Source organism: Alosa sapidissima, chromosome 4 (genome assembly GCF_018492685.1).
Source record: "Alosa sapidissima isolate fAloSap1 chromosome 4, fAloSap1.pri, whole genome shotgun sequence".
Taxonomy (NCBI): Eukaryota; Metazoa; Chordata; class Actinopteri; order Clupeiformes; family Clupeidae; genus Alosa; species Alosa sapidissima.
The window spans coordinates 38,295,517-38,309,553 of record NC_055960.1 but is presented as its reverse complement, the minus strand read 5'-3'; the positions used below and the strand labels follow the sequence as shown (position 1 = coordinate 38,309,553).

General features: G+C 46.1%; 1 protein-coding gene across 1 annotated transcript in view; it reads left to right on the top strand.

Annotated features, from left to right (window-relative positions):
* The first annotated feature begins 3,744 nt into the window (after positions 1 to 3,744).
* The window catches only part of LOC121707567 (kazrin-like), a 12,964-nt gene continuing 2,671 nt past the window's right edge, over positions 3,745 to 14,037 (top strand). Inside the window, exons 1-7 of the mRNA XM_042090220.1 lie at positions 3,745 to 3,778; positions 4,418 to 4,617; positions 5,021 to 5,142; positions 6,756 to 6,987; positions 10,279 to 10,380; positions 13,041 to 13,169; positions 13,830 to 13,851. Coding sequence (XP_041946154.1) covers positions 3,745 to 3,778; positions 4,418 to 4,617; positions 5,021 to 5,142; positions 6,756 to 6,987; positions 10,279 to 10,380; positions 13,041 to 13,169; positions 13,830 to 13,851 — 841 coding nt within the window. The remainder of the gene's footprint in view (positions 3,779 to 4,417; positions 4,618 to 5,020; positions 5,143 to 6,755; positions 6,988 to 10,278; positions 10,381 to 13,040; positions 13,170 to 13,829; positions 13,852 to 14,037) is intronic.

Here is a 14,037-nt window from a genome sequence, read left to right as displayed (position 1 = left end):
TTCATAGGGAGGTTATGGTGCGTTCATGGACATGCACAAAGTATCCGTGGTTTCCTGTTATGCGTTTTCTTCCTCAACGAATGCTTCTGAGTACAGTGGAACAACATATTCACAAAGGTTCATGTCAAGACTTCATCTGGAAGTCTCTAATCTCAAAGGTACCTTGAGGTTATTATTATGTTACAATACTAAATCCATCTGAACACCTACTCTCAGTAGTGCATGCCTCCCCCTGGGCAGATTACTGTGGGCCCTAGATGGGTGAAACCTGAGTTAGCCATGCAACCACTAATGAACAGCCACTTTTTCTCAAAGGCTCTCTAGACCCAGAGGCAGTTGATAAACTAACCTACCATAGTTTTGCTAGAACTAGTAGGCTACCGCAAAGTTACTGAACCTATGTTATTTCAGCTTAGTTTGCAACAATATACAAGTTTAACCAAAGTCCTTAGCTGCTATCTAGCCAGCAAACATCACTAGCCATTCCCATTCACTTTCTGACTGTGCTAACGTTAGCTAGCTAGCTAGCTCGGTTAACAGGCAAAATGAAATGATTTATTACGTGTCCGAAAGAGTGTTTCATTGGCATCACACACAAGCAATGACATTAGAGAAAAGTTTATGTTTTGACACGCCTATTTAGGAGTCCAGAACTAGTGCCATCGGCCAAAACGAACCCCGAGGGCTCCTCCGACTGACAACGGCACGGGACACACCAGACACAACAGACTCGAGTCCCTGACCTCGCTCGACTGTCCGATGGCCGATAATCAGTTTGCTGTGTCCCGGCCTTTAAATGTGTGTGTGTGTGTGTGTGTGTGTGTGAGTGTGTGTGTGTGAGCGTGTGTGAGCGTGTGTGTGCGCGTGTGTGCGAGTGTGTGTGCGAGTGTGTGTGTGCGTGTGTGATTGTGAGTGTGTGTGAGTGTGTGTGTGTGTGTGTGTGTGTGTGTGTGCGTGTGTGAGTGTTAGTGTGTGTGCGCGTGTGTGCGAGTGTGTGTGTGAGTGTGTGTGTGCGTGTGTGATTGTGAGTGTGTGTGTGTGTGTGTGCGTGTGTGAGTGTTAGTGTGTGTGAGTGTGTGTGTGTGAGTGTGTGTGTGTGTGCATGTGTGAGCGTGTGTGAGTGTGTGTGCGTGTGTGTGAGTGTGTGTGTGTGTGTGTGTGAGTGTGAGTGTGTGTGAGTGTGTGTGTGTGTGTGAGTGTGTGTGTGTGAGTGTGTGTGTGTGTGAGTGTGTGTGTGTGTGTGTGAGTGTGTGTGTGTGTGAGTGTGTGTGCACCTACAATTTCTTTTATTATGCCTCCTCCACCTCCAAGCTCATCAGTGTGTCCTGACAGTTTCCCCTCAACCACACACACACACACACACAAACACATGGACACTTTTGAAGAATAAAAAAATCCATAGATTCATTACCTCTATTCACACACACACACATACACACACATTGTTGAAGAATAGAACTCATAACTCCATTCACACACACACATTGTTGAAGAATAGAACTCATAACTCCATTCACACACACACACACACACACACACACGCACACACACACACATTGTTGAAGAATAGAACTCATAACTCCATTCACACACACACACACACACATTGTTGAAGAATAGAACTCATAACTCCATTCACACACACACACACACACACACACACACACACACAGTTCTCTCCCCTGCTCTAATGGAAGTGTCTCAGCTTTGACTGGAATTTCCCTGCTAATTAAAGAGGCTGAGAGAGAGAGAGAGAGAGAGAGAGAGAGAGAGAGAGAGACACACAGACAGAGAGATAGAGAGAGAGAGAGAGAGAGAGAGTCAATAAAGCATATTGAATTGAATTGAGAGAGGGGGGGGGGTGAAGGAAGAGGGAGAAAGGGAGAGAGATCAGAAAGAGGGAGAAAGAGAAAGATGGATGGAGGAAGAAACAATGAGATAAAAGAAAGATGGATGAAGATAAAGACATGGATGGGAAGAGTTCCAATGGACTGAAGGAGAGAGAGAGAGAGAAGGATGGAGGGAAGAAGAGGAGAGGGAGAGAGAGAAGGATGAAGAAGAGGGAGAGAGAGAAGGATGGAGGGAAGAAGAGGAGAGGGAGAGAGAGAAGGATGGAGGGAAGAAGAGGAGAGGGAGAGAGAAGGATGGAAGGAAGAAGAGGAGAGGGAGAGAGAGAAGGATGGAGGGAAGAAGAGAAGAGGGAGAGAGAGAAGGATGAAGAAGAGGGAGAGAGTGAAGGATAGAGGGTAGAAGAAGAGACTCCTAAACTCTTTACCATTTAGGAAGTTTCCCATTGGAGTACACAGAACCAACCAACCAACTATGAAAGGAGGGGAAGAGAGAGAAGGATGGAGGAGAGGGTGAGAGAGAAGGATGGAGGGAAGAAGAGGAGAGAGGAAGAGGAGAAAGAGAGAGAAGGATGGAGGGAAGAAGAGGAGAAAGAGAGAGAAGACTCCTAAACTCTTTACCATTTAAGAAGTGTCCCATCAGAGTGACTAAAGGTGCTTAAGCGCTTCCTTCCACATCTCCTTTAGCATGGAGTACAGAGAACCGACCTCTATGAAAGGAGGGGTGATAGTAACACCCACAATGCTTTGCGCCAGGTACCAACAACTGATCAATGCACCCACAATGCTTTGCGCCAGGTACCAACAACTGATCAATGCACCCACAATGCTTTGCGCCAGGTACCAACAACTGATCAATGTGACGAACATCAATTACGCCAGCCGTCTCAAAGCCAGTGTTGGATTCTTTAAACACCACACTTGTCGTCTCCTTAGTGTAGTGGTTAAGGAGCTGGGTTAGCGTGCAGTAGTGTAGTGGTTAAGGAGCTGGGCTAGCCTGCAGTAGTGTAGTGGTTAAGGAGCTGGGCTAGCGTGCAGTAGTGTAGTGGTTAAGGAGCTGGGCTAGCCTGCAGTAGTGTAGTGGTTAAGGAGCTGGGCTAGCGTGCAGTAGTGTAGTGGTTAAGGAGCTGGGCTAGTGTGCAGTAGCCTGTAGGGCGGTGGTAGCGTAGTGGTTAAGGAGCTGGGCTATCGTGCAGTAGTGTAGTGGTTAAGGAGCTGGGCTGAGCTGGGCTATCGTGCAGTAGTGTAGTGGTTAAGGAGCTGGGCTAGCCTGCAGTAGCCTGAAAAGTTGTGGGTTCAATTCCTGTCTTCCACTGTTGTGCCCTTGAGCACTTCACCCCAAGATGCTCCGGGGACAATGGCTCTTGTATGACATATGTAAGTGACTTTGGATAAAAAGTCTCTGCTAAATGAAGAACTGTAAATTGTAATGTAACTGGTGTGCACTGTGCATGAGATGGATAAATGTATATTTGCTGCCCTCTGCTGGTAGACATGCATCAGTGCAGGTGGCCACTGGTGTCTGATGACCGTGACCCACTTTTTCTGCCCACAAATGTCCATCTGATTCAAGCATTGCCGAGCTGAACAGTCCCGTCCGGTCAGAATCACAGAGTCGGCGCAGCAAACCAGTGTTCTAACCAATGAACCCCCCCAAGTGCACAGTTAGCACACTACCCAGAGTTAGCACACTACCCAGAGTTAGAGATAGCACACTAACATTAGCACACTACCCAGAGTTAGCACACTAACATTAGCACACTACCCAGAGTTAGCACACTAACATTAGAAACCCAGTACACACTGGGATAAGTATCAGAAGAAACACACACACACACAAAGAATGCACATTTATGTATTCTGCACAGATCGATCTCACACACGTGTGTGTTTCAAGATGAAAGAGCTGGCGGCTAAAATAAATGGTCAAAGTATGTGGGGTTAAAGGTCATATGGGAGTTACTGATGTGAGTGGAGCATGTGCTTGCATGTAGTGTTTGTGTGTGTGTGTGGATGTCTGAGAGTGTCTCTGTGTGTGTGTGAGTGTGTGTGAGCCTTAGATCATAAGCATGGCCAGCCGACTCCCTTTGGCGTAGTTAGTAGTAGTTAGTCATATCTGTCCGGCTTCTTTGTTGATAACACACACAGACACACACACACACACACACACACACACACACACACATTTCTATTGGCTGCCAGGAGACTCAGTACTATGGTTCTATGGTTCTATGGTACTCTCTACCTCCTCCTTCTCTCCTCCTCTCCTCATTTCCACCCCTCTACTTCTTTCTTTCTCCACTCCTTCTCTCCTTCCATAACTTCTGGCTTCATCTCCATATCATTCTCCTCCTCTCCTCCTTTTCACTCTTCCATTTCTGTCCCCATCCCATTATTTCTCCTCTCCCACCTTCTCTCCCTCCCTCCTTCTCTCTCTCCTCTCCCTCTTTCTCTCCCTCCCTCCTTCTCTCTCTCCTTCTCTCCCTCTCTCTCTCTCCCTCTCTCTGTCCCCTCTCCTTCTCTCCCTCTCTCCCTCCCTCCTTCTCTCTCTCTCTCCTGCGTCTCCTCAGACTCGGACAGCCAGTCCAGTGTGGCGCAGCAGTCTCTGTCTGACGGAGAGGACCATCTGGAGCGCCTCCAGCAGGTGGAGCTCTCGCGCGCTCTGCCCATCTCCGTGTGGAAGGCCGCCACCATCCACGCCTGGCTCGACGTCGTCATGGCAATGCCCATGTACTCACGCACCTGCACCGACAACGTCAAGAGTGGGAAGGTCAGTGTGTGTGTGTGTGTGTGTGTGCGTGCGTGTGTGTGCGTGTGTGTGTGTGTGTGTGTGTGTGTGTGTGTGCGTGTGTGTGCGTGTGTGTGTGTGTGTGCGTGTGGGTGTATGTGTGTGTGTGTGTGTGTGTGTGTGTGTGCGTGTGTGTGTGTGTGTGCGTGTGTGTTGGACTGAGGGGGTCCCCACATAACTAAACACATCTGTGGGCTTTGACGTTGAGTGTGTGGTGTCTATGATGCGTGCTGTTGGCTGGCTGATAATGTCACACCAGTAAGTGTCTTCTGATGACCAAAAGTGGCCGCTGAGGTCAGGTGATGTTGGCTGATGTGTGTGTTACTGCGCCCCCTACAGGTCTTACTGGGACTCACAGATGTGTGTGTTACTGCGCCCCCTACAGGTCTTACTGGGACTCACAGATGAGGATCTGGAGCTGGGACTGGGCATCAACAACCCCCTGCACCGCAGAAAACTACGCCTCGCCATAGAGGACTACAGACAGGCAGAGCAGAATGGCCAGGGGTGAGAACAAACACACACTCTCACACAGTGGTGTAGTGGGGATTTTTAAAGTGGGGGGACGCTATTTTAATGACGTCATTGCAGAAACTGTCACACTCGCACCTCCACATACATTGGTGCGTAGCCTAAGGCCAAGGCTAAATTGTTACCAGCTTTCGTGAACATGAAACCGAATAATTTTTTTTTTAAATTAAATGGATTAGCTAAAAAATGTAGCCTAATGTCTTCACCCAAACTACACTTTTTCACCAAAGTCTATGAATATGGTCTGTAGCTTTTCATTTTATTGTATCATACAATAAACAGACAAACCATAATGTAAAGTAGCCTATGTAATCTAGCGTAGTCTAATCTCCTTGACGCATAACATGCCGCGGCATGGCTTCATTCATTACCACACGTAAACCATGGCAATAACAATAGCACACGTAACCATGGCGATAACAATAGCACATGCAGGATTCACACGCATATCCAACACGTGTGGGGACTGTGTTTGATGGGGGCGTCATATGAATGTCATTGTGAATGATTAAAATGCAGAGGTGCACAGTCAATAAAACAAAACAAAACAATAACAGAAAGAACACTGGGCAGGCAAGTGCCAGTCATTTGAAAAGTTTTTGTTTGGATGAAAGTAGCTGCACCAATCGTAAGTTTTTCCTAAAGTTGTTCAGGTTCACCGTTGGGTCATTATGGTTAAATAGCCTTATCACTTATATTGGTGCTCCCTCGATAAAAATCACTCGTATTACTCACACATGCTTATCGTGTCATTTTGATCACTGGATTAGCCTACCTGCTTTCTGCAAAACACAACCGAAGGGCCATAAAGATGCTTGCTAGATTCGGATACAGGCAGTTGCATAATCTATGGTTTTATAGCCACTTTCTAGCTACTTTCGGGTAACGCGGAACAACGAGCTGTGTAGTTTTTAATGTCTTTACGCATGGTGGAGTGCTACAGCATGACAGTCATGCTTGCAACGAATTTTAGGACAAAGAGGCCTAATTGGAGACATTTGCGTGATGTGTTGTTACCACTGGTAACAACTTGTTATATTAATAAATGCTTATTAAAATTCTCAAAACAATGCTCCAAGAAGTGGGGGGGCTGGCGTTCCCCTGCGTCCAACGCCCACTACACCCCTGCTCTCACACACACACACACACATACAAACACACGCACACACATGCAAGCACACACACACACACACATACAAGCACACACACCACACACACACGCACACACATGCACACACACACACATACTAGGGCAGCCATGGCCTACTGGTTAGGGCTTCCGACTTGTAACCGGAGGGTTGGAACGGCTGAAGTGCCCTTGAGCAAGGCACCTAACCCCTCACTGCTCCCCGAGCGCCGCTGTTGTTGCAGGCAGCTCACTGCGCCGGGATTAGTGTGTGCTTCACCTCACTGTGTGTTCAATGTGTGCTGAGTGCAAAGACCAAATTTCCCTCACGGGATCAAGAGTATATATACCTATACTTATACTATACACACACACACATACAAGCTCACATACAAGCTCACACACACACACACACACACACACAAGCACACTTGACTTGATCAGTGGCGCTGTGCTCCTACAGGCTGTGTAAGGCGTCGGAGATGGACACCCACTGGGTGTGTAAGGTGTGGCTGGGGGAGGTGGGGTTGCCGCAGTACGGCCAGGCGTTCCAGAGCCAGCTGGTGGACGGACGCACGCTGGGCTCTCTGACGCGCAGAGACCTGGAGAACCTCCTCACCGTCTCGGACCAGCAGCACCAGAACAGCCTGCTGCTCGCCATCCAGCTGCTGCACATACTCAACTTCGACAGAGAGGTGAGAGAACCGCACAACTCTACACCCCTCTACACACACCTCTACACAACTCTACACACACCTCTACACAACTCTACACAACTCTACACACACCTCTACACACACCTCTAAACAACTCTACACAACTCTACACCCCTCTACACAACTCTACACAATTCTACACCCCTCTACACAATTCTACACAACTCTACACAACTCTAAACAACTCTACACAACTCTACACCCCTCTACACAACTCTACACCCCTGTACACAACTCTACACCCCTCTACATAGCTCTACACAACTCTACACAACTCTAAACAACTCTACACAACTCTACACCCCTCTAAACAACTCTACACAACTCTAAACAACTCTACACAACTCTACACCCCCTCTACACAACTCTAAACAACTCTACACAATTCTACATACACCTGCTGCATCCCTCTAAACAACTCTACACACACCTGCTGCATCCCTCTAAACAACTCTACACACACCTGCTGCACATACTAAATTTTGACAGAGAGGTGAGGACCGTCACAGAGGCTACGTATCAGTACACGTCCGCAAGGCTACTGTGACAGTTTTGCGGAGTCATGTGGTCGGCCTATCGTTGCAGAACAGTACATCTGCAAACTCAAAAACATCAATAAAAGTGGACTGTCAGAGCAGTACAAAATACTAATAGCCATGTCGAGCATCTTTTAGCTCTTAAACATCATATTTGGTGCATATACTGTACCTAGCCACTTTGTGAATGTGTTAAAATTCATTCTCTACAATGTACATTTTGAGCGATCACATAGCCTATGTGCAATGATGCATAGTCATATGAGAGACAGCTTGTGCAGCTTGCTTTTGAGCAGGATCTTACAAGAACATTTTGAAATGAATGGAAAGATGGAAAGCTGTATCCTACTGGCGAGTTCAGCTGTATCCTAGTCTAGTAGCGAGTTCGCTATGCTATGTAGTCTAGTCTATTAAATGCTATGTACCGGTAGTATAGTCTATTAAATGCTATGTAGTCTAGTCTATTAAACGCTATGTAGGCTAGTCTATTAAACGCTATGTAGGCTAGTCTATTAAACTCTATGTAGTCTATTAAACACTATGTCGTCTTTGTCTATTAAATGCTATGTAGGCTAGTCTATTAAGTGCTATGTAGGCTAGTCTATTAAACGCTATATAGTCTATTAAACGCTATGTAGGCTAGTCTATTAAACACTATGTAGTCTATTAAACACTATGTAGGCTAGTCTATTAAACGCTATGTAGTCTATTAAACACTATGTAGGCTAATCTATTAAACGCTATGTAGTCTAGTCTATTAAACGCTATGTAGGCTAGTCTGTTAAACGCTATGGTAGGCTAGTCTATTAAACACACTATGGTAAGCTATTGCCGCTATTGCACTATTTTTTTCCCAAAATCCAAATCCAAAAGGCTTAAAGGATGTTCTTTATCATATTGCAATTTAGTAAAATAACAAATGCTAATAAAAGAGAGATGAGGTACCCCCCTGTCAATGCTCAAAAAAAGACCCCTTAAAGGAAAATTCTGGTATTTAGCACTTTGAGTCTCTTTTCTGGTTTGTTTTGGATGAACTAGAGTGGTGGACACCGAAAATTTTGACGATTGGTCCTGTCTCGACTTTTCTGACTCGTTTTGAATTGCCTTTGACTAGTCAGAGTGGCTGCCTACAGGCATGCTCAAACATGTCCTAAAACAACCCTTAACGTTCATTTTCAAAACTGTGCAACTCACCGAGTGGTTAGTGGTGTTCGTTGATATTCCAAAACAAGTAGCGTAGCGAAATACAGTTTCTGTCGTGTTTTATTTGGCATTTTGTAAAATCCTATTGATTTCTATTAGAAGACTCATTGCACGTTGATATTACTGCGCCACCGTCTATGCTTCAGGCTCAAATATTGAGCGGAAGTTTATACGCGGCTGTGAGGTGTCTGAAAAAATAGTTCCACAATAGCAAATAAGATGGCTGGAAATCATACATTGTGCCGATATATTTGATTTTAATCAATGAACACCACTAACCACTTGGTGAGTTGCACAGTTTTGAAAATGAACGTTAAGGGTTGTTTTAGGACATGTTTGAGCAGGGTGCGATTTGTGTAAAAACCAGAGGGGGGGATGATTTTGAATAAGTTTGTAACCCCCCCCCCCCAAAAAAAAAAAAATGAACGAACGATTCATAGCCTAGTAATGTCATGGAAATCATACATTGTGCCGCTACACATTGCGCTACACGCTGCGTAGGCTACGTGCATTCTCTCTCCTGCTGATTTGCGTTCAGTAGCCAAGTGTGTAATATTGCAAAAGTTGAAAAAATAAATGTGTTTATTGTAGCCTACAGAAAATAAATAGCCTACTATCATACTGTCAGTTAATTGGCTACAGTGCAGTGAAGAGTTTGGAGAGTAAAGTTATAGGGCAACTTGAAGTTTTATGAAAATAATTTACGAACCAGAACATAAAGACCATGAAGCTTCTATTTCTTGCAGCTGTTAAAACACCCGTTCTACGTTCTACTCTACGTGCAGCTGTCCTCCATCTCAGTTGCATCAGTTTTCTCATTTTGAAGGTTATAAAATATGACGATATGCTTCACTGAATCCTTCTCGTTTTCTTTCATTTGTCCAGCTAACTTTTCCATTGAAACTAGCCATTTATGATGGATTACACACTCGACATTCTGAAATGTCCTGCACGATCAAGGCCAAATTAAGTTATCACGCAGCCACTGTGTCAGCAGCATGTGTGCTGACGGTGCGTTTCTGATGTCAGATTATTATGTAGGCTAGCCTACTAGACTGTTCTCACGTTGCAGTGCTTTACTTATATGAAGTAGCATTAATCAATATGAGGGGCAGAGGGGGATAAATGTTGTCCCCACCGGGGATAAAAATAATTTAGCAGAGGTAGGGATAGGAAAATCAGAGGGCACCCTGTGATCGCACCCTGTGATTGAGCATGCCTGTAGGCAGCCACTCTGACTAGTCAAAGGCGATTCAAAACGAGTCAGAAAAGTCGAGACAGGACCAATCGTCAAAATGTCGGTGTCCACCACTCTAGTTCATCCAAAACAAACCAGAAAAGGGACTCAAAGTGCTAAATACCGGAATTTTCCTTTAAATAAAGACGTCTGACGAGTTTTGTGGAAAGAAATGGGCAGATTGAGACTTACGAATATGATATCACCAGATGTGAAATGTACGTTGAATTATAGAATGTAATGTGCGCATGTGCGTGTGTGTGTGTGTGTGTGCACATGTGATTTCATCCTCAGGCTCTCCAGATGAGGAGGAGTCAGTGTGAGGAGAAGAGTGTGGATCCTCTAGTCTGGACGACACAGCGCGTCATCAAGTGGATCAGAGACATCGACCTCAAGGTGAGGGACACACACACACACACACACATTTACACACACAAACACACATGCGCACACACACACGCACACACACACACAAACACACACATATGCACATTTACACACACACAAACACAAACACACATGCGCGCACACACACACACACACACACACACACAAACACACATGCGCACACACACACACACACACACACACAAACAAACGCACATACACACACACACACAAACACACACACACATGCACATTTACACACACACACACACAAACACACACACACACACACACACACACACACACACACAATCACCAACTTTACAGTAACATAGTTCAAGTTACTTTATTTGTACCCAGAGGTAGATCTGGTTTGCAGTAGAGTCTCATACACACACACACACACACACACATATGGGCTCTTCATGCCACAGTTAACCTGAATGACCAGGTGGACTACGAGCGGAAGGTCAGAAGGTGTGTAGAGGACTCTGGGCTTCTGTTTGTGTGTGTGTGTGTGTGTAAGGAGTCCACATCAAATCAGAGGCACATCAGCTGGTGTGTGTGGGGGACTAGGTGTGTGTGTGGGGGGGAGGGGGACTAGGTGTGATATACAACTGTAAGGTGGTGTGTGTGCGGGGGGACTAGATAGATAGATAGATAGATAGATAGATACTTTATTGATCCCCAAGGGGAAATTCAAGTGTCTCAGTAGCATACAGACATCACACACAACATGCACTTACAGCAGAAATGGTAAATATAAGTATAAGTATAAACATATAACTAAACTCCACTGTACAATAAAGACAGTAGAAGATGAGAAAACTAACAAAACTAAATACTAAATACACTATATAAATTAAATTTAAAAAGTCCAATGTGCTTGAGGGTGATCAAGCATAAGACGCCTGTAGTGACAGGGCCGGGACTGGTAAGGTGCTCGAGGGAGTGAGTGTCATGGTGAAGGTGCAAAAAGTAGTCCAACATTAGTCCAACAGTGCAACAGTGCAAGAGTAAGGTCTAGAGACCAGCATAAATAATATAGACAAATAGGGGAGTAAAGTGTAATGTAGACAAGGTCATATAAAAAACTATGTCAGTGCAAGAACAGGTTGAGGTAATAGGGTTATAGCCATTCATTCATTCATTTAGTATTGTAGTAGAAGCCTGACCGCAGCCATTGATCATGTGTGCTAATATAGCATGAAAAACAGTGTAGCAGTAAAACAGTAGTGAAAACATTAGGCTGTGGACAGTAGTAAAACAGTAGTAAAGCAGTAGTGGGCAGTCAGTACTCAAACATGGAGAGGGTGGAGAGGCAGACAGACTAAGCAGAGAAGTCTATCTCTCCTCTTCCCTTTAGTGAGACATTGAACAGTTCAATGGCCCTAGGAACAAATGACTTCCTCAGCCTTTCAGTTGTGCATGGCAGTGAGCGAAGTCTCCAGCTGATCAAGCTCTTTTGCTTTTAATAGTGCTGTAGAGCGGATGACATTCATTGTCCAAGATGTTGATCAGTTTGTTCAGGGTCCTTTTGTCAGATAGTGAAGTGATGCACTCCAGTTCAGCTCCCACTACAGAGCCAGCTTTCCTTACCAGCCTGTCAAGTCGCCCCGCATCCTTCTTCTTTGTGCTTCCTCCCCAGCATACTACTGCATAGAAGAGGACGCTGGCAACAACAGACTGGTAGAACATCCTGAGGAGCTTGCTGCACACATTGAAGGACCGCAGCCTCCTCAGGAAGTACAGCCTGCTCTGTCCTTTCTTGTAGAGTGCATCAGTGTTGGCTGACCAGCCCAGTTTATTGTCCAGGTGGAGACCCAGATACTTGTAGGTGCTTACCACCTCCACATTGACCCCATCAATGGAGACTGGTAGCAGAGTGGACTTAGACCTGCGGAAATCCACCACCATCTCCTTGGTCTTTGAAGTGTTGAGTTGAAGATGATTGAGTTTGCACTATTGCACAAAGTCCTCCACCAGGCTCCTGTACTCCTCCTGCCCGTTCCTGATACACCCCACAATTGCAGTATTGTCAGAAAACTTCTGCATGTGGCATGACTCAGTGTTGTAGCAGAAGTCAGATGTGTACAGGGTGAACAGGACTGGAGAGAGCACAGTTCCCTGTGGCGCTCCGGTGCTGCTGATCACAGTGTCAGAGAGACAGTTCTTCAGTCTGACAAACTGTGGTCGCTCGGTCAGGTAATCTGTAATTCAGGTTACCAGGTGAGCGTCCACACCCATCTGCAAGAGCTTGTCTCCCAGTCTGAGGGGTTGGATGGTGTTAAAAGCACTTGAGAACTAGGTGTGTGTATGTGTGTTTGTGTGTGTGTGTGTTTGTTATGTCTGCTGGCGTGACCTTTGTACAGTCACAGCTGAATCTGCTCACACACTTCCTCTCTGAGCTGACACACACATGCTAACTGCTAGCTGTGTGTGTGTCTGTGTGTGTCTGTGTGTACAGAGTTTGCTGCATAGCAAAAGGGGAAATCTAAGTAAGATGACGGGTAGTGTAAGTCAAGGCAACATATTTTTGCTTTTGTCTAAGAAGGCTTGTCTTTTTATTGAGCATGTCTTTTATTACACTAGTGCTGCCCATATCCATCTGTGTGTTTATGTGTGTGTGTGTGTATGTGTGTGTGTGTGTGTGTGTGTGTGTGTGTCAGGAGTTTGCGGACTCTCTGCTAAACAGCGGTGTTCATGGAGCCCTTATGGTCATGGATCCGTCCTTCAACGCCGACTCACTGGCCAAGACTCTGGGCATCCCCACACACAGACACATGCTGCTACGCCATCTCCATGAGGAGCTGAACACACTCCTCTCCCCCGCCAGGTAACACACACACACACACACACACACACACACACACACACACACACACACACACGCTGCTACGCCACCTCCACAAGGAGCTAAACACACTCCTCTCCCCCGCCAGGTAACACACACACACACTCACACACACACACACACACACACACACACACACACAGCTACGCCACCTCCACGAGGAGCTGAACACACTCCTCTCCCCCGCCAGGTAACACACTCACACACACACACACACGCTGCTACGCCACCTCCACGAGGAGCTGAACACACTCCTCTCCCCCGCCAGGTAACACACACACACACACACACACACACACACATGCTGCTACGCCACCTCCACGAGGAGCTAAACACACTCCTCTCCCCCGCCAGGTAACACACACACACACACACACACACACGCTGCTACGCCGCCTCCACGAGGAGCTGAACACACTCCTCTCCCCCGCCAGGTAACACACACACACACACACACACACACACACACACACACACACACAGCTACGCCACCTCCATGAGGAGCTGAACACACTCCTCTCCCCCGCCAGGTAACACACTCACACACACACACACACACACACACACACACACACACACACACACGCGCGCGCTGCTACGCCACCTCCACGAGGAGCTGAACACACCATATGGTTCCGGCCACCTCCAGCAACTGTCTGTCTCAGGCTTTAAGCATACAATCTGGCTCTCTTAAGACTACAGATCCTGTTCAACTGTTTCCTCTGCCCACAACTGTTTCAAAATAAAAGTCTCCACTACAATAATTCCCTATTAAATAATTTAACCATTTAAACTATCCAACTATTTAACTG